At 40.6% G+C, this 24,487-nt stretch overlaps 1 protein-coding gene across 3 annotated transcripts in view; it reads left to right on the plus strand.

Moving 5' to 3' along the window:
- LOC126272028 (FERM domain-containing protein 5) overlaps nucleotides 1–24,487 on the plus strand; it is a 1,188,777-nt gene that overhangs the window by 1,162,261 nt on the left and 2,029 nt on the right. For 2 of the 3 annotated variants that reach the window (XM_049974531.1, XM_049974532.1), the window contains exons 9-10: nucleotides 7,192–7,377; nucleotides 12,652–12,864. In XM_049974531.1, the coding sequence (XP_049830488.1) occupies nucleotides 7,192–7,377; nucleotides 12,652–12,864 (399 nt within the window). The remainder of the gene's footprint in view (nucleotides 1–7,191; nucleotides 7,378–12,651; nucleotides 12,865–24,487) is intronic. The other variant, XM_049974533.1, reaches the window with a different exon arrangement.

Below are 24,487 nucleotides of genomic sequence, written 5' to 3' on the forward strand. Positions count from 1 at the left end.
TGATAAACAGAAGACAAAACTCCCATAATTGTGGTGAATCACTCATTCAATTAGAACAGTATAGTTACAGTTCATGGACAGGAGAGGAAGGATGAATGGGAGAACCCGATCTCAAGACATATCTGTTCTAATTGAGGATCTACACACTGCAGATGCAAAGTATCATGACAACTGTCTTTAAAAGAGGATTATAGGCTCAGTACCTACAATGAGAAAAGAAGACATTCAGAAATTGTAAAAATCTGCATCATTGGAGAAGATATTGTGTTACAGAGACTGAAATGACTACTGTCAGTTCACAGCATTTGTACCAAGTTTCAGGAACCATATTTCATATAAAAAGAGTCAAGGGCAGAATGATAGAAGAATATGGAGACTGCATTGTTTCCAACAAAAAACTCTTATGTGCTTCCCATTTCAAGTGAAAAATATGAATTAGGTGTGGGATTCTTCTAAGTTTTTCCACCATTTGTACTGGTGCTGAGAAGATGGTACCTTGTATACTGCATGTCTTTTTGGACTGCATTTTAGTGGGGAAAAAGAAGGCAAAAAAGAAAACTGAAAAGTCACTTAGACCTATACCCCATACCCCTACTGCTGCAAAAAGAAATTTGACCAATTTACTTGCTGGTTTGGGATTCAGTGTAACTTAGCTTGAAACTCAAGATCTGGAGCTACCGATTGTCTGCTACATTGAAGGCCTAGCCAGATGTAACATTCTGTCAGTATGCACTATACGATCAAAAGTAACTGGACACCTGGCTGAAAATGGCTTACAAGTTTGTGGCGCCCTCCATCGGTAATGATGGAATTCAATACGGTGTTGGCCCACCCTTAGCCTTGATGACAGCTTCCACTCTCAAAGGCATACATTCAGTCAGGTGCTGGAAGGTTTCCTGGGGAATGGCAGCCCATTCTTCAAGGAGTGCTGCACTGAGGAGAGGTATCGATGTCCTTCAGTGAGGCCTAGCACGAAGTCAGTGTTCCAGAACATCCCAAAGGTGTTCTGTAGGATTCAGCTCAGGACTCTGTGCAGGCCAGTCTATTACAGGGATGTTACTGTATTGTAACCACTCTGCCACAGGCCATGCATTATGAACAGGTGCTCGTTTTGACATTCACCAGGCATTCTCCATACTCAAACCCTGCCATCTGACTGCCAAATTGTGTACTGTGATTTGTTACTCCACACAATGTTTTCCCACTGTTCAGTCATCCAGTGTTTACACTCCTTGCACCAAGTGATGTATCGTTTGGCATTTACCGGCATGATGCGAGGCTTATGAGCAGCTGCTCAACCATGAAATCCAAGTTTTCTCACCACGCACCCAACTGTCATAGTACTTGCAATGGATCCTGATGCAGTTTGGAATTCCTGTGTAATGGTCTGGATAGATGTTTGCCTATTACACATTACGACCCTCTTCAACTGTTGTTGGTCTCTGTTAGTCAATAGCCGAGGTCGACCTGCACGCTTTTGTGCTGTACGAAACCCTTCATGTTTCCACTTCACTATCACATTGGAAACAATAGACCTAGGGATGTTTAGGAGTGTGGAAATTTCACGTACAGATGTATAACAAAAAACTTGCTTAATAACTGTAAATAAGTTACCAACTCAGTAAAGCGCAAATAACTCCACTGTAAAAACACTAACACAATAAAGTTATTTTGTCTGCTTACATAATAAAGGGGATTGGACAGAATATGATGGGGAATGTACTGAAGGGTGATCACTGCTTGTGGTGGTAGAAGTGGTTTTCCCAGAAAAATGGTACAACTGACGAAGAGTCAGTTTTGTGTCTAGCAGTGCAGAGATGTGGTCGGAGATTTACTTAGATTCGGCCACATCTGTTTCTAGCTTTAGTGTAATTAGCAACTAATATTTGTATTCTGTGTAGTGCTAATGCATTTTGCAGAAAAAACCACTGCTTGTTTAAGTCTGCACATTTCATCACCACTGAGTTAGAAGGCAATACACTGTGGAAGATTGGTTTAATTGTGAACAGTTGTTTCTCGTGATGTAATGTGATAGGGGTAGTGAAGGCTTGCCTGCTTGCCCTTCAGTATGCAGGTGTACAAAGGAGGGAATGCTTGGTCACATTCTGGCAGCCTGCCCTCCCCTATAGTAGTGAGATAAACATTTAATGTGTAAATCATTAAAAAAAACTGAGGGTTGCTCAGTCAGCAATGGAGAGACAGATAATGTAAATTACTAGGAGAAATGAAAGGGAGGAGGGTGGGACCTGCATCTAGGTCAGTGGATGGAAGATAGGCCAAGGAAGTTATTTGCTGAAATACACGAGATAAGCAGGGACTGAAAGGATGTCCTAATGAAAGGTTGGTAGAGAACACTGGAAACATTAAACAGCAACAGGAACACTTATCACTGGTTATCATAAAGCATGCAAAAAGCTAGAAAATTGTATCCTACCTGATGTCAGCTGACTGTTACTCTTTTTGTTGTTGTTGCTGCTGCTTCTAATGGTGAAGATAGCAATAGTGATCAGGCAACAACATATATCTGCCATAGTATTTTTTGTTTTTCTCCCTTGACCTTTTTTCCTTTCTGTCAGTACTTGTTATATAAACATACCATCTTCTTTATATTAAATTTGTTAAAAGGGGTTGAGTAAGTGTAATTTTCTTAGTTTAAGGAACTATTTTGTAAATATTATCACATTTTACGGATTGTAAGACACTACCAACTGTAAGACTCACCTCAATTTTAAGTAACTTTTTTAAAAAAATAATATTTTTACCATTTTTATTGTTATATTGCAAAGCCAGACTAGTAAAGAGTCATAGTTTATAAAAACAAACTGACATTTAAAATAATCCCTGAAGTTCGTCATCTGAACTTTCTTCCTCTTCTTTGTTGTCCCCTTCATATATAAGACGGTCTTCACTGCCATCGAGAGCTTTCTTTATGCTGCTGCCCTTCTTCAAAGATTCAGCAATAATGTCTTCTTTCACTCTAGACCATAATTATTTTATCTACTGAGATATTTGTTTGATTGTAGCTCATTTTCAAGCTCCCTTCAGTGTAAATTCATGTTGGGTTTCATCCATCTCCATTTGTTCCATTCCTCTCTCATATACACTTTAAACGGTTTATTTATCAAGACATCAAGAGGTTGCAATTGTGAAGTAAGTCCTAGCAAAATAAAAGCAAGCTCTGTATCTCCTTGTCTTAATTTCTCTTTCAAAGAATTTTTTAAATGACTGCTTAACTTATCTAGCCCAAGAAGAGAACTCTTGTTCAATAAAGTACCCTTCCTTCTCTCCCACACCTGTTAATCCATAATTTCATACCAGCTTCATACATCCAACCCTTGTCATCTACACTTGGCAGCGTTTCAGAAGATTTTGGCATTGTTCTGCAGTTGAAAATGATCATTGGATTAAGTTTAGTACTGTCAGTACGACATGAAAGGACAATAGTGTAGTGCATTTTTTTATGTCCACTTGTTTTCATAGTTCCAGTTTTAGCACCTTTCATGGCAGCAGTTCTGTTACTCAGCACATCAAATGTCAGAGGAGTTTCATCCATATTCGCTACTTGGCTTAGTTCCACACTGATTTTTCTTTCAATGTTGAATAATAAAGCAATCAAAAGATAATATTTTCTCTTCATACTGTTGTAGCATTTTGTGACACCCCCCCCCCCCCCCTCGCAGCCTAAGCCTAAGTCAATGATGCCTCATAAACTTGTAGCACGAATCATCTCCATGCTTAAAGCCTTAAGTAAGTTTCACTGTAGCATTGGCTTATGAGCAGTTGATGGTGTCCTTGAATCGATTTTGATACACAATCTTCTGGTTTCATCCATTTTGCATTCAGTCCTCTATTTGCACATTTAGTCTTCCTCATTTTTTTATTCAGTTCTTCTGCTTCCATGTTCTTCTGCATATGCTATTATTTTCAATTTGTAGCCTGCGTTATCCCGTACGCGGGCACTAGCCACACTAGGTGCCCGCGTACGCTGTGCGCCAGCCAGGCGCGCTGCCAAGATTACGTAAGCTGGTCGGCGAGTTGCGTCAGACGCCTTTATGGCGTGACAAGCTGTTGCCTCCTTGAGCCCCCCGGTTCTAGATGTACCCATGTCCGGTTTTCAGCTACGCTACAGATCAATTTATAGAAAAAAAATTATTTATGAAAATATACAGTACAATCACCAACAAACTTTACATATTCACATACACCTTTGCCTTTAACCCAAATAAATACAGATTCGTTTACAGATATTTTCTTCCTGTTAAGAGTATATAATGACAAAGAACACGGAGAAACATATGCTGATTTACCAAAATTCTTGTTAGCTAATTCAGAAATATGGTAAGTGCGACATGCAATAACGTCTCTGTCTACAAAACTTTCAAGTCCACCAACACTTGGTACTCCTGTACCACCACGAACAATGACAACGGTAAACCACCCGTTACCATGACCAAACGAATCGTTTATATCTAAACTAAAATTAAATTTTCAATTTGTAGCCTGCATCATATGAATACCATTTGTTTTCCATTACAAAACTATCTACTAACAAAAACATTGTACTGTTACCAACAATGCAATTCAAGTTCAATGGCAATGTAGACTCATATGCTACACATTTTGTGATGGCGGGGCGGTAGGGAGACAGTGTTAGCAAGCTTATGGATATCTTCAACTCACATTCGTCACATCAGTGTGCTACTGCTGCTGATTGAATTAAATATTGCCAGCCAGAGAGAGGTTTCCAGTATCAAACATATGACCATTTTTAAGACTAGTGGGAATTTTAAATCCAATGCAGGACATTTTTATATTAATCTCAAGTATAAAACACACCTGAATTTCAGACGCAATTTTTCAAAGAGAAAAATGCGTCTTATACGCCGCAAAATACAGTACATTGGAAATTGTTGTTTTATTCCATCAAAAATATTTTCATGTGGGAAGTAAAAATCCTGTTAAATGTCCAAACTCAAATGGTAATCTTTGGAATTGATCCCACTTCACCAAAACAGAGGACTTAGTAAAAAATCCCATTTTTTCATCATAATGCTGTTAACTTCATCTACATATATGTTCTTTAAGGTACTGTAAAGTGCGTGATAAAGGTACTTTGTACTTAACAATACTTTGTCTTCTTCCATTATGTAGGGAGTGAAGGAAAAATGGGTATCTAGATGCCCCAAAGTCTCTCTTATTCTCTAGTGAGATGTACAATGTGGGCAGTGAATTATTTGTCCCGTAAGCACATCTGCTACAATATATATATATATATATATATATATATATATATATATATATATATATATATAACAGAAAGAAACTTCCACATGGGGAAAATATATTAAAAACAAAGATTCCAAGACTTACCAAGCGGGAAAGCGCCGGCAGACAGGCACATGAACAAAACACACAAACACACACACAGAATTACGAGCTTTCGCAACTGGCAGTTGCTTCGTCAGGAAAGAGGGAAGGAGAGGGAAAAATGTAAGGATGTGGGTTTTAAGGGAGAGGGTAAGGAGTCATTCCAATCCCGGGAGCGGAAAGACTTCCCTTAGGGGAAAAAAAGGACAGGTGTACACTCGCACACACACACACACACACACACACACACACACACACACACACACACACACACACACATATCCATCCGCACATACACAGACACAAGCAGACATATTTAAAGGCAAAGAGTAAGGGCAGAGATGTCAGTCGAGGCGGAAGTACAGAGGCAAAGAAGTTGTTGAAAGACAGGTGAGGTATGAGCGGCGGCAACTTGAAATTAGCGGAGGTTGAGGCCTGGCAGATATCGAGAAGAGAGGATATACTGAAGGGCGAGTTCCCATCTCCGGAGTTCGGATAGGTTGGTGTTGGTGGGAAGTATCCAGATAACTCGGACAGTGTAACACTGTGCCAAGATGTGCTGGCCGTGCATCAAGGCATGTTTAGCCACAGGGTGATCCTCATTACCAACAAGCACTGTCTGCCTGTGTCCATTCATGCGAATGGACAGTTTGTCCGCCAGGCCTCAACCTCCGCTAATTTCAAGTTGCCGCCGCTCATACCTCACCTGTCTTTCAACAACTTCTTTGCCTCTGTACTTCCGCCTCGACTGACATCTCTGCCCTTACTCTTTGCCTTTAAATATGTCTGCTTGTGTCTGTGTATGTGCGGATGGGTATGTGTGTGTGTGTGTGCGAGTGTACACCTGTCCTTTTTTTCCCCTAAGGGAAGTCTTTCCGCTCCCGGGATTGGAATGACTCCTTACCCTCTCCCTTAAAACCCACATCCTTACATTTTTCCCTCTCCTTCCCTCTTTCCTGACGAAGCAACTGCCAGTTGCGAAAGCTCGTAATTCTGTGTGTGTGTTTGTGTGTTTTGTTCATGTGCCTGTCTGCCGGCGCTTTCCCGCTTGGTAAGTCTTGGAATCTTTGTTTTTAATATATATATTCAGTGTGTACTGTCATGTCTATTTCATGAATTGCATATGTGAAAATTGCCAAGTTGGGCAGTGGTTCACATTGAACTGTAAATTCCCCTATAACTGGACAGTCCAACAAATGTTGTACAAAAGTGAGGGTATACCAATTCCAATAGGATCTTGCCTAATAAAGTGCTTGATTGTTCGAACCAAACCAATCTAGAGATCTGCGGAAACCTTTACTTGACTGTAGCATCTAGCATTTGTTTTCCATTACAGATCTTAAACCATTGCCCAATGCAGTCGATAGTTGGAACATAAGTAAACTGCCAATTGGTTTAAAGTGTACCATGGGGAAGCACTGTGCTGAAATCAGTTAGCTGGTTTTTAATCTTAGGGGAAGTTTGTTTCTTTAGAATATATTACAAAAAATAGGCAGGAAAAAAAATGAGAATGTGGCAAATGAAATGAAACAGTATATACCAAATTCTGACTAAGAGGAATAACTGGAAACAATGGTGGAGGAAATACAAACAGTGATGATAATCTTTGATTTTAGCTTGTTCAAGGGAAATTAGGAATTAAGATTTATATACAATACTTTGAAAAGGTTATAAGAGAACATCAAATAATTATGATAATTTTATAAGGGCAGATACATTTACTTTTAATTACATGCTATAGTCTTTATTTCAGTGATATTCAAGTGAAAAGAGAAGACTACAGAAATAAATGGATGCTGATAATGACAACTTGTGTTTTTATAGGGTATGGAAGTCTCCCAAGAGCCAATCATTCTGCGCCAACCTCAGATGCACGACTGGATGCCAGCGGAAATATTTTGTGTGGATCCGATGTTCCACTTTCATCACCTTACTGCACAGACTCTGCACTGCCACTTCTCGAAACTGTTGCTGAAGATCAAGAAATAACAGGGAAGCATCGGTTACAAGGTGTTTACATTTAATTTTCATTAAAAATTATGGTGTCTTTTTTATGTTGTACCACGTAAGTGAAATTTACAGAAGCATCACTCTTATAAATTTGTGTTATGTTTTACTATTTATTTTATTTTCCAGAACTGTCTGGATACATACTTAGCCTCTATTAATTGAAATCTGATTCAGAATTACTTCATAGGCAGATATCATGCTGTTTAGACCTTATGAACACTTGTAATTGTCATTGATATTCCCAGCACCCACAGCTCGTTTGCATCAATCATTTATGTCACTGACATAGTCCCACTAATTCATATACAAAATGAGTATTAACAGCTTTACTGTTTACTGGCTGCTGAAACTGAAAAAGACAGCAAGACTGATTAACAAGCAAGTAACAAAATTAAAGAGAGTGATTCTTCAGTTTCTCACAGTGTATTTGTTGATCAAACAGTCCACAGGTGTACTGCCAGTTCATAGTGAGCAAAAAATTCCAGCAATCAGACACATTGCCAATATTAGGTTCGCTCATAAACTGATCTCCTGAGTGTGGCCAACTAATACCCCTGCCCCTGTGAACCACTCCGTCCGCAGTCCATACCTGCGGTCACGCATCAGCTTTGGCTGCAGTCCACACCTGCAGCCAAGCATCAGTGTTGGCTATCGCGGCAGAGGTGCTAGTGTCAGTGACTGTGATGGCATTAATCTCAGTTCGCTGTCCACCTCGGTCACAATATTGTTTTGTTTGATGAGAGTCATCTTAATTAAACTCAGTGGTGCTTCTCAAGTCTTGCTAAGATTATATACACAATCTCAGTTGATGAGGTCGTCCCTGGTATGAATTTCTATGGCCTCTCTAATGATACTGTCCCAGTATTTGGAAGTCTGTGCCAAGATCCTGGTACATTCATACTCCGTTGTGCGAGTCTTGGACAAACAGTCCTCTGCGACCGCTGACTTGTTGGGATACATTAGATGAGTGTGCCTCTGATGTTCTCTGCAGTGGTCTTCGATGGTGAGACCTGTGTGTCCCCAGTATATGTTCTCCCACATTGACATGGAATCTGGTATTCACTGGCCATCCGCAAACTGAGATCACCTTTGACATTTCCCAATAATACTCGTATTGAGTGAGCAAAAGACAGCTATTACTCGGTGCTTCTCCAATATGCGTCAGATTTTTACCGATAGTACACCACTGTACAGTAAAAGGCAGTGGCTGCCTCTTCCTCCGTGGCTTCTTCTGCCACCACAGGTTACACTGTTGTAGTGGGGTGGAGAGCGTGCCTAATCTGTCATTCTGGGTACCCATGTTTTCAGAATATGTTCTGAGGAGGTCCAGCTTCTGGGGCAGAGTCGTTGTGTACTGCTATTTTTAGTACCCCATTCCTCTGTGAAGGGTGGTGGCAGCTCTCTGCATGCAAATGGAGGCCAGTCTGCATTTTCTTCCAATACCCACTATGGTGCAAGGTGTCATCAGCTCTTCTCTTGACCATGACGTTCAGGAATGGTAATCTTCATTCTGCTTCGGTCTCCATAGTGAATTTGATGTTGGGATGTGTGGAGTTCATATGTGTAAGGAAGTCTAGGAGTTTGTCCCTTCCATGGGGCCAAATGATGAACATCTTATCCATATAATGAAAAAAACACATGGGGTTTCATTTGGATGATGCCAGGGCTTCATTCTCGAAGTACTCCACATACGAATTCACAACCACAGGAGAGAATGGGCTGCTCGTTGTGACTCCTTCTGTTTGTCCAGAGTATTCTTCATTAAAGAGAAAGTACTCTCATCAAATTATGACCAATAAGCTCTATTGACTCTCTTATAGGTACCCTGGTAAATAATTAATGACATCACAACTAATCAGGATATCTGAGACTTTCATCCTGAATTTGTTGAGGCATTTTACAAAATCCATAGAACTGCGGATATAATGAGTGCAGTACTAAGCCTTTATGTGGGTAAATGCACTCATCAAATCCACAATTCTGTGGATTTTGTAAAACACCTTGACAACCTCAGGGTGAAAGTCTCAAATATACTGTTGAGTTTTGACATAATTTCATTATTCACCATGGTACCTCTAAGAGAGTTACTAGAGCTTATGGGTCATAAATTTGATGACAACACCACTGACCTTTTTATGCATGTCCTGACTTCTATGTATTTTCTGTTTAATGGAGAATACTGTGAACAAATGAAAGAAGTTGCATTGGGCAGTCTACTCTCACCTGTGGTTATGAATTTGTAGATGGAGTGGTTCAACGATGAAGCCCTGGCGCCATCCAAATGAAAATCCATGTATTTTTTCCTTTACGTAGATGACAAGATTATCATCTGGCCCTATGGAAGGGACAAACTCCTTGACTTTCTTACACATTTGAACTCCATAAATCCCAACATCGAATTCACTGTGGAGACTGAAGCAGATGGAATATTACCATTCCTGGACATCAAGGTCAAGAGAAGAGCTGATGGCACCCTGCGGCTACGGTGTGTATTGGAAGAAAATGCTCATTGATCTTCATTTGCTTACAGAGACTTGTCACCACCCTTCACAGACGAACAGGGTACTTAAAACACTAGTGCAGCATTTCAGATGCAAAGAGTCTGCCCAAGGAGCTTGAACACCTCAGAACTGTATTCCAAAAAAATGGGTACCCAGAATGGCAGATTAGGCACACTCTAGAGCCCCACCACAACAGTAGAACCTTTGGAGATGCAAGAATCTATGAGGGAAGATGGAGCCACTGCCTTTATAACATACACTGGTGTACTATCGGGAAAAATCTGACGTGTTGTAGAAGTACTAAGTAAAAACTGTCTTTCGCCTTGCCAATAAAACTCAAGCATTATTGGGAAATGTCAAAGATGACCTTGGTTTGCAGAATGCTGGCATATACCAGATTCCACGTCAATGTGGAAAGATATGTTTTGGGAACAGACAGTGTGCACTGTTGAAGATTGTCACTGAGAACACCAGAGACACACTTGGCTGATGTATCCCAACAAGTCAGCAGTCACAGAGCACTGTTTGTCTGAGAACCATGCGATGAAGTATGACCGTACCATGATCTTGGCATACACTTCCAAATACTGGGACAGCACCATTAGAGAAACCATAGAAATTCATACCAGGGATGATATCATCAACCGAGATTGCGGCTATAATCTTAGCAAGGCTTGGGGAAAAAAAAACTGAGTTTAATTAAGAAGATTCTCAGCAAACAAAACGATCTAGTGACCACGGCAGACAGAGAACTTACATTAATACCATCACAGGTGCTGATGCTAGCATCTCCGTGACTGCTGCTGCCAATGCGCAGCCACAGAAAGAGCAGTTCGCAGTGGCAGGAGATATTAGTTGGCCACGAGCCCTCAGGAACTCAGTTCATCAGTGCTCCTGACAATGGGGACATGTCTGATCACCAAAATATTGTGCCCATTGGAAACTATGAACTGGCAGTACATTTGAGGCTGTACAATAAATTAAAGAATAGTTTTAAATTCCACTTGTCAAAACTATGAACACATATCTTCCCTCCTTGTCTTATGCTGTCAGTCCACTGACTGAGAATCTAAACTGGCTTGTCTGCTTGACTATTCCCTTTTATTTTTTCTCAAATTAAGGACTCTGTGCCTGTTAGTCATTTGATGTTATGTAAGTTTTTTTTCCATTTTTGCTATTAATGTGATCCTGGTGTATGTTCTCCAATTGTGCGAATCTTGCTGATCATTTTGAATGGTTTATAATTAGCTAGCAGTCTGCTTTTGATTATGCTGACCTTTTAATTTGTTGAAAGTATTTGAAGTGTCAATTCCTCCAGATGGTTCTAATTAGGCACTGCAGTCATAACCTAAATGGCAAACAAGCAAATAATTAAGCTAAGCAAGTTCTCTGTTTATCTGGGGTAAAGTTTAGTTGCTGTCATATTTATTTCATTTTAGCTTTGAATAAAGGAGATAAGTCTTGAAATTAACTAGTGCAGGTGACTATGCTTTAGGATATGTATGACATTTCAAATGTTTTGCATTTTCAGAAGTAAGAATGGAGAAAGCCATACTCATGATCCAGTTAAAAAAAAGCATTTCATTGAGTAAACCTAGTTTAACACATTGACTGCCACATGCATAGTGATGGATGTTTCACTGCCAAAACATGCCAGGGATTCAGGTGTGAGTCTCTGCTGTGGCTGCTGCTAGGTACATGACATCAGGCAGAAGGCTCTGCTGTTGCCAGTGGCGATCTCATAACAGACAACATGTTAAGATTGTTTTGTGGATAATATTAGTAAATAATGAAGCAGAATGAACCTTTGTGAAAGTCAGTTAGCAGGAAGAAAGAAATTATTAGGGTTTAACATCCTGTCACAGCTGAGATCATTAGAGATAGAAGGCAAACTTGGAATGTTGCAAGGATGGGGAAGGAAACCGGCCATGCCCTTTCAAAGGAACTGCCCCAGCATTTGGCTGCAGCAATTTAGGGAAATCATGGAAAACCTAATCTGGATGTGGATTTGAACCATTATTCTTCTGAATGCAAGTTCTGTGTGCTACTTAGCAGAAAGAGCACAAACAAAGAGTGCCTTGATTTGGTTTACATTCTGATTATCTTCATTGATTTTTTTAAAAATATTATAGAAATCCAATATTAGGTTACTACGACTGATGTGAAATCACAAACTAACAGAAGAACGTGATACATTATGAACTTTGCTAATACATAATGTATCCTTGCTTAAGATAGTCACTTGGGGTGAAGTTCCAATACAGAGGTGAATAGGAGAAAAATGCAGTTGGAATAACTGCACCAAAAATGGTAGGGAAGTAGCGGTTAATGTAGCATTTGAAGTAAAATAAAATGGAAACCTTGGTTGACACTGCACTCCTTAGTAATTTTTATAATTCTTGAATTATCCATTTTGCTTAAAATTAGACAATGTAAAATACAGTTTGCTATGCAGCTGATGCAAAAGTGACAAATACTGGTTTGCGAGTAAGCTACACAATATTCATATAAGAAATTTCCTCATGGCCAAAAAGAAATCTTGGAAAATATTGACCATCTCTCTTCTTTAGTACATCCTTTCTTTATCGCTTTTTGTTATTTACTTTTGTTCCAGCATGAAAAACAGTCCTCCAGTTACTATAGCTTACGTATAATTAGTTTTCTGACACAGTTTATTATTATTACTGTTCTTTAAGTTTATTTATACAGTGTCAAACTTTAATTTACTGTCTTTTTCATTTTGGTTTGGATTTTCATTTTATTTTTTTATCAGCTGAGGATATTGATGCATTTATTAAGCATGAAAAAACCCAGAATTCACCATCACGCACTTCTACCACTCAATGCATGGTCCCTTGCACTTCCACACCCAAGGGAGACATTGTTTATGAATCAAATCTGGATAATGGGTTTGAAAAACAACAGAAAGCAACAGAAGAAAAGAATGTAACTGACGGCATTAAGGAACCTTTCCAACACAAATTAGGTATGTGCAGTTCAACAAAGTCACAGAAGTCTCAGTGTAAATCATTGTTCATTTTTTTATTTACATAAGTATATAATTTTTCAGTGACCCTGAATGTAAAACGAATATTTGTTGAATATTGTTTTAACAACCATTCCCATCTCTCTGTATGCCTTAAAAATATATTTTATTCAAATTTTGGGAAAATTCATCTTCTTTGGCATCCTGTTCACATAACGATTATTAGAGATGTGTTAGATTTGTGTCCAAATGTGAATTTAATGTCTTAATCAATAAGCAGCCCTGTGCAGTTTCATTCTAGGGTACCGTATGTCCTTTACAATCTTGAACATGGCCGTTAGGAGCAACTGTAAGTAAATTTCCGATTTATAAAGTACATAGCCCCAATCAGGTGCAAATTTTTCTTTAATTTTAGACACGACTCAGGTTTTAGTACCACTAAGGGTATATTCTTCAGAAGAACAGAGTTACTTGGATTACATTATGTTAAAACATATTAGATCCATCACAAGCTGAAGCACTCAACCACTAACATATGATATGGTTGAAATACATTAAAATTGAAAGATTAAAAACAGGAATGGCTATCCGCACATACACAAACACAAGCAGACATTTGTAAAGGCCTTTACAAATGCCTGCTTGTGTCTGTGTATGTGCGGATGGATATGTGTGTGTGTGCGAGTGTACACCTGTCCCTTTTTTCCCCCTAAGGTAAGTCTTTCCGCTCCCGGGATTGGAATGACTCCTTACCCTCTCCCTTAAAACCCACATCCTTTCGTCTTTCCCTCTCCTTCCCTCTTTCCTGAAGAAGCAACTGTCGGTTGCGAAAGCTAGAAATTTTGTGTGTGTGTTTGTGTGTTATTTTATTGTGCCTGTCTACCGGCGCTTTCCCGCTTGGTAAGTCTTATATACACTCCTGGAAATGGAAAAAAGAACACATTGTCACCGGTGTGTCAGACCCACCATACTTGCTCCGGACACTGCGAGAGGGCTGTACAAGCAATGATCCCACGCACGGCACAGCGGACACACCAGGAACCGCGGTGTTGGCCGTCGAATGGCTCTAGCTGCGCAGCATTTGTGCACCGCCGCCGTCAGTGTCAACCAGTTTGCCGTGGCATACAGAGCTCCATCGCAGTCTTTAACACTGGTAGCATGCCACGACAGCGTGGATGTGAACCATATGTGCAGTTGACGGACTTTGAGCGAGGGCGTATAGTGGGCATGCGGGAGGCCGGGTGGACGTACCGCCGAATTGCTCAACACGTGGGGCGTGAAGTCTCCACAGTACATCGATAGTGTCGCCAGTGGTCGGCGGAAGGTGCACGTGCCTGTCGACCTGGGACCGGACCGCAGTGACGCACAGATGCACGCCAAGACCGTAGGATCCTACGCAGTGCCATAGGGGACCGCACCGCCACTTCCCAGCAAATCAGGGACACTGTTGCTCCTGGGGTATCGGTGAGGACCATTCGCAACCGTCTCCATGAAGCTGGGCTACGGTCCCACACACCGTTAGGCCGTCTTCCGCTCACGCCCCAACATCGTGCAGCCCGCCTCCAGTGGAGTCGCGACAGGCGTGAATGGAGGGACGAATGGAGACGTGTCGTCTTCAGTGATGAGAGTCGCTTCTGCTTTGGTGCCAATGATGGTCGTATGGGTGTTTGGTGCCGTGCAGGTGAGCGCCACAATCAGGACTGCATACGACCAAGGCACACAGGGCCAACACCCGGCATCATGGTGTGGGGAGCGATCTCCTACACTGGCCGTACACCTCTGGTGATCGTCGAGGGGACACTGAATAGTGCACGGTACATCCAAACCGACATCGAACCCATCGTTCTACCATTCCTACACCTGCAAGGGAACTTGCTGTTCCAACAGGACAATGCACGTCCGCATGTATCCCGTGCCACCCAATGTGCTCTAGAAGGTGTAAGTCAACTACCCTGGCCAGCAAGATCTCCGGATCTGTCCCCCATTGAGCATGTTTGGGACTGGATGAAGCGTCGTCTCACGCGGTCTGCACGTCCAGCACGAACGCTGGTCCAACTGAGGCGCCAGGTGGAAATGGCATGGCAAGCCGTTCCACAGGATTACATCCAGCATCTCTACGATCGTCTCCATGGGAGAATAGCAGCCTGCATTGCTGCAAAAGGTGGATATATACTGTACTAGTGCCGACATTGTGCATGCTCTGTTGCCTGTGTCTATGTGCCTGTGGTTCTGTCAGTGTGATCATGTGATGTATCTGACCCCAGGAATGTGTCAATAAAGTTTCCCCTTCCTGGGACAATGAATTCACGATGTTCTTATTTCAATTTCATAGAAAGAAACTTCCAAATGGGAAAAATATATTAAAAACAAAGATTCCAAGACTTACCAAGCGGGAAAGCGCCGGGAGACAGGCACAATGAACAAAACACTCAAACACACAGACAGAATTACTAGCTTTCGCAACCGATGGTTGCTTCTTCAGGAAGGAGAGGGAAAGACGAAAGGGTGTGGGTTTTAAGGGAGAGGGTAAGGAGTCATTCCAATCCCGGGAGCGGAAAGACTTCCCTTAGGGGGAAAAAAAAGGACAGGTGTATACACACACACACAAATATCCATCCGCACATACACAGACACAAGAAGACATATGTCTGGACAGGTGTACACTCGCGCTCGCGCGCGCGCGCGCGGCACACACACACACACACACACACACACACACACACACACACACACACACACACACACACACACATATCCATCCCCACATACACAGACACAAGCAGACATATGTTTCTGTGTATGTGCGGATGGGGGTGTGTGTGTGTGTGTGTGTGTGTGTGTGTGTGTGTGTGTGTGTGTGTGTGTGTGTGAAGGCGCGCGCGAGTGTACACCTGTCCTTTTTTCCCCCTAAGGGAAGTCTTTCCGCTCCAGGGATTGGAATGACTCCTTACCCTCTCCCTTAAAACCCACATCCTTTCGTCTTTCCCTCTCCTCCCTGAAGAAGCAACCATCGGTTGCGAAAGCTAGTAATTCTGTGTGTGTGTTTGTGTGTTTTGTTCATTGTGCCTGTCTGCCGGCGCTTTCCTGCTTGGTAAGTCTTGGAATCTTTGTTTTTAATATATATATATATATATATATATATATATATATATATATATATATATATATATATATATATATGACGATGTAAATAAAACAGAAAGAAACTTCCACATGGGAAAAATATATTAAAAACAAAGATTCCAAGACTTACCAAGCGGGAAAGCGCCGGCAGACAGGCACATGAACAAAACACACAAACTCACACACAGAATTCTGTGTGTGTGTGTGTTTGTGTGTTTTGTTCATGTGCCTGTCTGCCGGTATCCTTTTTTCCCCCTAAGGTAAGTCTTTCCGCTCCCGGGATTGGAATGACTCCTTACCCTCTCCCTTAAAACCCACATCCTTTCATCTTTCCTTTTCCTTCCCTCTTTCCTGACGAAGCAGCCGCCGGTTGCGAAAGCTCGAAATGTCTTTTATTCATTGTGCCTATCTACCGGCGCTTTCCCGCTTGGTAAGTCTTGGAATATATATATATATATATATATATATATATATATATAGAGAGAGAGAGAGAGAGAGAGAGAGAGAGAGAGAGAGGGGGGGGGGGGACATTCAACGTGGGAAAAATATATCTAAAAACAAAGTTGATGTGACTTACCAAACAAAAGTGCTGGCAGGTCGATAGATACACAAACAAACACAAACATACACGCAAAATTCAAGCTTTCGCAACCAACAGTTGCGTCTTCAGGAAAGAGGGAAGGAGAGGGAAGACAAAAGGATGTGGGTTTTAAGGGAGAGGGTAAGGAGTCATTCCAATCCCGGGAGCAGAAAGACTTACCTTAAGGGGAAAAAAGGACAGGTATACGCACGCAGACACGCACACGCACGCAGACACGCACACGCACACGCACACACACACACACACACACACACACACACACACACACACATCCATCCGCACATACACAGACATAAGCAGACAAAATAACGATAAAATTACATTCTGTTCCTTGAATCACTGACGTAAAGGTATTTGTGATGTTTAGGTGCATTTTTGTGAGCAAATTTTTGAGCCTCATTGGGGAGAAAGTTTAGCACAGTCAGATGCATCTACTTCACAAGATATTCACAATACCAGAAATCAGTGACACTTATCTTTGATGGCACCAGAGCTCCAAATTCTTACCACAGAAACATCTTATACATCATGTAAGTGCTGCTACCAAGCTAGAGTAAATACAGCAATGTTGGTGGATCTTTAGTTTCATGTAGTTGTGACATTCTGCTGAGGAACCTGTTACTGGAAGTACTCTTGACAAAAATTTAGTAACTCCCAGCAGACATTACACAAATAACATGTCATACCAGCACTAGCCTTGGTAATGGCCTCAATTTGGCAATATTTCACACATTTATTCAGGTACGCCACATCCAGCAGAAGATGATAATGATTAGATCTCATAGAGCTACCACACTGAAAGGGTGTCAATTGATATGTTTTGGCTGCTATCCAAATGGTCCCAGATGTTCTGCAGGATTAAGACCGTGGAATTTTCAGAGGACCAGTGTCAAAGTATGATAGAGTGCCCAAGTGTTTAACAAAGTGGATGTGGCTGTCATCATTTTGAAAGACAGGCGTGTTCACAGCATACTTGTCATGAAGATGTAGAAGAAAGGGCAACACTTCATCACTGAGAATGTCAAATAATCATCCTGGTTCATTTTCAAGGTAATATGAATGAGTAGACTCCAAAACACCACAGACCCACCTCTGGCCTGAATTACACCTATCACACACTGTGAGTTACGTCCCCCATTGGGCTCTTGGTGCACTTGATGTCTTGCATCATTCGAGAGAGGCAAAATTTCGATGTATTGGACAATATTACACACCTCTAGTCAGTGACTATCCAATTTCTGTGCTATCTGGCCCACTGATGATGTGCAGCTTTATGTGTGGGTGTGACCAATGGTCTCTTTGCAAGTTACCAAACTCTAAATGTCCATTGCATGCACTTCCCTTTGCAGTGTTTGCTCAGAAACTGGTTGAAGTCGATCTACATTCATTGGCAGCAGCAATTCCAGCCAGGTTTGTAACCTCTTGTCATTGAACTGGCATGACACTTACCTCTGGTCCAAGTTTGTTAGAATCTTTTAATGACTAGTGTTCTTACACCAAGTTACATAGTTGCGAGTGGTACCGCATCACTTGTAGACATATTGGCAGTCCTTATTAAAACATCAACAAATCAGATAAATTCATTCACTATCTGGCCAAGGGCACATTTATACAAATCACTCCTTTGTGCCATTCTGACATCTCCATATAACAAACTGCCAGATTCACACCATTCCACTGCTATGGAGGGTGACATGACTGCCTGGTAACAGTTCTGTACCATCTAAAGCACTCCAAAACAACCAGTGTGCCCTTTTAAGTGAATTTACATGTGTCACAATAGGCACCTTCTGCAATGGGTTACACTTGTGAACAAGGAATGTAATCGTCAGATCGAGAAATTTGATATGATACTGGAATGCTCCTCATATTAATGTGCAAAAACTGCCACTTTTGAGCAGTATGACAACTCCAAATGAAGCGTTGTGATGACAAAAACTTGGAACTTGGGCAAATTCCTCATAAAAGACATGTTTTTTAACTGATGTGTCACGCCTCATTAGGTCACTCCATGCATGTTACAGTTTGCAGTTGAATCCAAAGATGAGAAATTTGTTGCTATACTGATTACTGGAAACCCTTCTGTTTATGAAGTATTATTGTTGTGTCATTAAGTGTAATACTCGGCAAGATGAACCAGTCACCTGGCTTGGTTGGCAGCACCATCATGTTTACACTCCATAAGCAGGAACGGGAGGTAGTAAGAGCAGTTTTTTTTTTTTTTTTTTTTTTACAAGTGGAATGCTGCCACATGCTACATATCTGTATGGCCACTGAATGAAGTGTCCTGTCAAAACAAGACATAAAATGGATCTCCCTTACCCACTCAAAATGCTTCATTTGCAGTATCTGTAACACTACCTCCACATGTGATGTTGCTATATTGCACAGCTGTCTTTGCTGATTCATCATCTGCTGTTTCAGTCACAGATGCCAACACTGCCTCTTTGTTCAAATCCATGCAGACATATTTTATAGTATTTTCAGCTTCCTCATCCATCAAAGTATGGTATCATGTCATTACACATATTTTGGTGAGATGCACAGCTCTTCTAGTCTTCTAATGTTACAATGGTGAAAGTTAAAGTCACATCTGCAAAAGCAAACTGACCATTTGGTCGGATGGTTACTGTTTTTGGCTGCTAACACCAAGGTTCCAATTTTGCTTCTTTGGACTACCTCACATTTTTCTCTCTTAAAAATGTCTAAGGCATTCAGTCAGCCTTGTTAGGCTAACTGAAAAGCTGCTTCAACATAAAAGCATTGAAAGTGACAAGCAAGTCACTGAAGTAGTGTTATGTTGAAAGGCTTGCACCTGGCTTGGTGACACACAATGTTAATTTATTAGCAGCAAAAGCATAAGCTGTTATTTTTTCAGGTTACAGAGTGACACACTTTATGCATTACAATTATGGATCTTATTCTTTGCAAGAATTCAAACCAACTGTATAAAATTTATATCTAATGGTATGATGGCAGTATGAAGGGAACCATTTCCATGTAAAATTGTATCAAAGGAAAAATTAATGCCAGAAGTTTAGATTAGCTTGTCTCTATGTATTTTTCATTTTTTGCCCATTTCTATGACAGTCTGAAGTTTTCCCGTTACAGTCACAGAGAAGTGAACATGAAATAAAATTCTAGTCATACAGCAGTGAACATGAAATGAAACTCTGCATTCATGAGAACGAAACATTGTCTGGCACTGTTGTTTGATAGTACCCTTAGCGCACTGTCACTTACTCACAATGTAATCTATAGGGTGATTGTAATTAAAGTTAAACTTTCAAAATTATGTGGAAATGACATCACTGGTCAGAATGACGTCAAATTGCAACGGAATACTATCAGAGGAGGAGGAAAACCACGTCATTCCAGCTCTCCAACAGCATGGATGGGATCATTTTTAAGCAAGATGGCGCACCTCCACACATTGCAAATCCAGTGAAGTAGCTGCTGAAGTGCCATTTCGGAAATACTAGAATTATCAGCCTCCATTTCCCTACAGCCTGGCCGTCCCAATCACCTGATCTTAATCTGTGTGACTTCTGGCTGTGGGGCTACCTGAAAGATGTGTTCAGTGTTCCAACTGAAAACTTAGCTGCACTGAAGGCAAACATTGCGCAACATTTAGATCAGTTGTGGAATATGCAATTTCTTGATTTCAACTTGTTACAGAAAACGGTAGGCAGCATATTGAACATCTTTTGCACCAGTCACTCAGAAATTAATAATCTGATTTGAGTTTGGCCTCAAGACAATTAAAAACCAATTTTTCCCATTCCATATGATATGGCCTTGCTGTCGTGGATGGGCTAATGTAACTAATAGTACCACAGCTGTGCACCTATGCACAATGAGTAGTACAGCTTGTTTAATGTCAAATGTACACCTTAGGCATTGTTGCATGATTCATGTCATTTGTTGTCGACCACTATTAAATTATGATGCATACAGCATTGCTACATTTTGTAACTATTTATTTTTCTTCTGCCATACATTTTTCCCCTTCTCCGATAATATTCTGTTGCAATTTTACGTCATTCTGACCAGTGGTGTTATTTCTACAGTGGTTTGAAAGTTTAAGTTTAATTATAATAACCCTGTATATGAAGCCACAGTTCATCTAAATAAGCCTTTGACCATTTCACTCCTGGTCCCATATTTGTGTAAGAACCACACATACAAATGGGCGACACTGAAATATCAACCATGGTGAAAATTCAGAGCAAAGGAATGTACCAGATGAGAACAAAATTTCTATTATATTTTACATTAAATTGCTGCTTATATTTCTCAATAATCTCTTGCACAGCAAACAGCTGGAGAATAACACAAGTCACTATGATTTACATTTACAAAATGTAAAAGAATAGAAGAAAAGTAGTTATATCAAAGAATATGCACTGGTGTTTATTTATTTATTTATTTTTTGCACACATATTTCATATTTGGAGAGTTTCAGAATGGCATTCAGTGTTGGACAGCACTGTCAACTGAAGGTATGATAAGATGGAGAATCTTCTCAAAATGTGACTATCTGAAAGTATTTTTGAGCCTAAGAGGCATGTACAATGTATCATGGGACAAGTCAGCATTAGTGGTATCTGTTTCTGTAATTTGAAGGAGTTCAGTTCTTAATGAGTGGTGAAGTTAATGATTGCAAATGAAATGCAGAACAAGACATGAACCATGGTCCTTGCCATTGGTGGGGATGCTTGCGTCCCTCAGTGATACAGATAGCTGTATCGTAGGTGCAACCACAATGGAGGGGTATCTGTTGAGAGGCCAGACAAATGTGTGGTTCCTGAAGAGGGGCAGCAGCCTTTTCAGTAGTTGCAGGGACAACAATCTGGATGATTGACTGATCTGGCCTTGTAACATTAACCAAAACAGCCTTGCTGTGCTGGTACTGTGAATGGCTGAAAGCAAGGAAAATTTTTCCTGAGGGCGTGCAGCTTTACTGTATGGTTAAATGATTATGGCGTCCTCTTGGGTAAAATATTCTGGAGGTAAAATAGTCCTCCATTTGGATCTCTGGGTACGGACTACTCAGGACGACGTCGTTAAAAGGAGAAACACAACTGATGTTTTGCAGATTGGAGCATGGAATGTCAGATCTCTTCATCGGACAGGTAGGTTGGAAAATTTCAAAAGGGAAATGGATAGGTTAAAGTTAGATATAATGGGAATTAGTGAAGTTCAGTGGCAGATGTGGGCTCTGACCACAATCTATTTGTTATGACCTGCAGATTAAAGCTGAAGAAACTACAAAAAGGTGGGAATTTAAGGAGATGGGACCTGGATAAACTGAAAGAACCAGAGGTTGTAGAGAGTTTCAGAGAGAGCATTAGCGAACAATTGACAAGAATGGGGGCAAAGAAATGCAGTGGAAGAAGAATGGGTAGCTTTGAGAGACAACGTAGTGAAGGCAGCAGAGGATCAAGTAGGTAAAAAGACGAGAGCTAGTAGAAATCCTCGGGTAACAGAAGAATCTTGAATTTAATTGATGAAAGGAGAAAACATAAAAGTGCAGTAAATGAAACAGGCAAAAAGGAATACAAACGTCTCAAAGATGACATCGACAGGAAGTGCAAAATGGCTAAGCAAGGATGGATGGAGGATAAATGTAAGGATGTAGAGGCATGTATCACTAGGGTTAAGATAGATACTGACTACAGGAAAACTAAAAAGACCTTTGGAGAAAAAGAGAACCACCTGTATGAATATCAAGAGCTCAGATGAAAAACCTGTCCCAAGCATAGAAGGAAAAGCAGAAAGGTGGAAGGAGTATATAGAGGGTCTCTACAAGGGTGATGTACTGGAGGGCAATATTATGAAAACGGAAGAGGACATAGATGAAGATGAAATGGGAGATATGAAACTGTGTGAAGAATTTGACAGAGCATTGAAAGATCTAAGTTGAAACAAGGCCCCCAGAGTAGACATCACTCCATTAGATAGCCTCGGGAGAGCCAGCCATGACAACTCTCTTCCATCTGGTGAGAAAAAAAGTATGTGACAGACGAAATACCGTCAGACTTCCAGGAGAATATAATACTTCCAATCCCAAAGAAAGCAGGTTTTGACAGGTGTGAAAATTACCGAGCTATCAGTTTAATAAGTCACGGCTGCAAAATACTAACACGAATTCTTTATAGAGGAATGAAAAAACTGGTAGATGACAACCTTGGGGATGATCAGTTTGGATTCCGTAGAAATGTTGTAACACGTGAGGCAATACTGACCCTACGACTTATCTTAAAACATATATTAAGGAAAGGCAAACCTACATTTCTAGCATTTGTAGACTTAGAGAAAGCTTTTGACAATGTTGACTGGAATACTCTCTTCCAAATTCTGAAGGTGGCAGGGGTCAAATACAGGGAGCAAAAGGCTATTTACAATTTGTACAGGAAGCAGATGGCAGTTATAAGTGTTAAGGGCAAGAAATGGGAGCAGTGGTTGAGAAGGGAATGAGATATGGCTGTAGCCTAACCCTGGTGTTATTCAATCTGTATATTGAGCAAGCAGTAAAGGAAACAAAAGAAAAATTTGGAGTAGGAATTAAAATCCATGGAGCAGAAATAAAAACTTTGAGGTTTGCCAATTACATTTTAATTCTGTCAGAGGCAGCAAAGGACCTGGAAGAACAGTTGAACGGAATGCAGAGTGTCTTGAAAGGACAATATAACATGAAAACCAACAAAAGCAAAACAAGGTTAATGGAATGTAGTCGAATTAAATCAGGTGATGCTGAGGGAATTAGGTTAGGAAATGAAACACTTGAAGTAGTAGACGAGTTTTGTTATTTGGGAAGCAAAATAATTGATGATGGTCAAAGTAGAGAGGATATAAAATGAAGACGCAATGGCAAGGAAAGTGCTTCTGAAGAAAAGAAGTTCGTTGACATTGAGTATAGACTGAAGTGTTAGGAAGTCTTTTCTGAATGTATTTGTATGGAGTGTAGCCGTGTATGTAAGTGAAACAAGGACAATAAATAGTTTAGACAAGAAGAGAAAGGAAGCCTTCGAAATGGGGTGCTACAGACAAATGCTAAAGATTAGATGGGTAGATCACATAATTAATGAGGAGGTACTGAATAGAATTGGGGAGAAGAGGAATTTGTGGCACAACTTGACTGAAAGAAGGGACCGGCTGGTAGGACATGTTCTGAGGCATAAGAGATCACCAATTTAGTACTGGAGGGCAGCATGGAGGGTAGAAATCCTAGAGGGAGACAAGTGATGAATACACTAAGCAGATTCAGAAGGATGTCGGTTGCAGCAGATGGAGATGAAGAAGCTTGCTCAGGATAGAGTTGCAAGGTGAGCTGCATCAAACCAGTCTCTGGACTGAAGACCACAACAACAACATAATGAACGTAATTCTTTTTATATGTGGATAAATGCTTGGCGACACATATAAACAAGAAAAATCCATTAGTATCTAAAGACAACATTAGTGAAGTTTTGGTGTATTTAGCATCATTTAAATACCTAAGGACAATATTACAAGGCTATGTCAATTGGCAAGAACATACAATATCACCTGAACAGAAGAAAGATTCACTGGCTCCTAAAGCTTGCAAATTACCTTAACTTTCATGCGTGTTTTCTCCTGCCACTACATGTCGAGTAGATTTTTTTTTTTAAATCCATCCAATTATACCATTGGGAGATGTAATAGATAAGCTCAGGGAACACACGTCTCAATGCCAACAATTCTTTTTATAGTTGTGAAAGGGCAGGGTTTTAGGCCCATCACCGACGACTAGTTTGACTTTCTTTGTTCTCGAGTTGCAAAACATTGTTATGTGATGTGTAATCTGTTTCAGTTTTGCTAGATCTGGTGTTTATGAAATTAATAACACTTTATAGACGAGTCAATTTGGAGCTA

Source organism: Schistocerca gregaria, chromosome 5 (genome assembly GCF_023897955.1).
Source record: "Schistocerca gregaria isolate iqSchGreg1 chromosome 5, iqSchGreg1.2, whole genome shotgun sequence".
NCBI classification, from domain to species: Eukaryota; Metazoa; Arthropoda; class Insecta; order Orthoptera; family Acrididae; genus Schistocerca; species Schistocerca gregaria.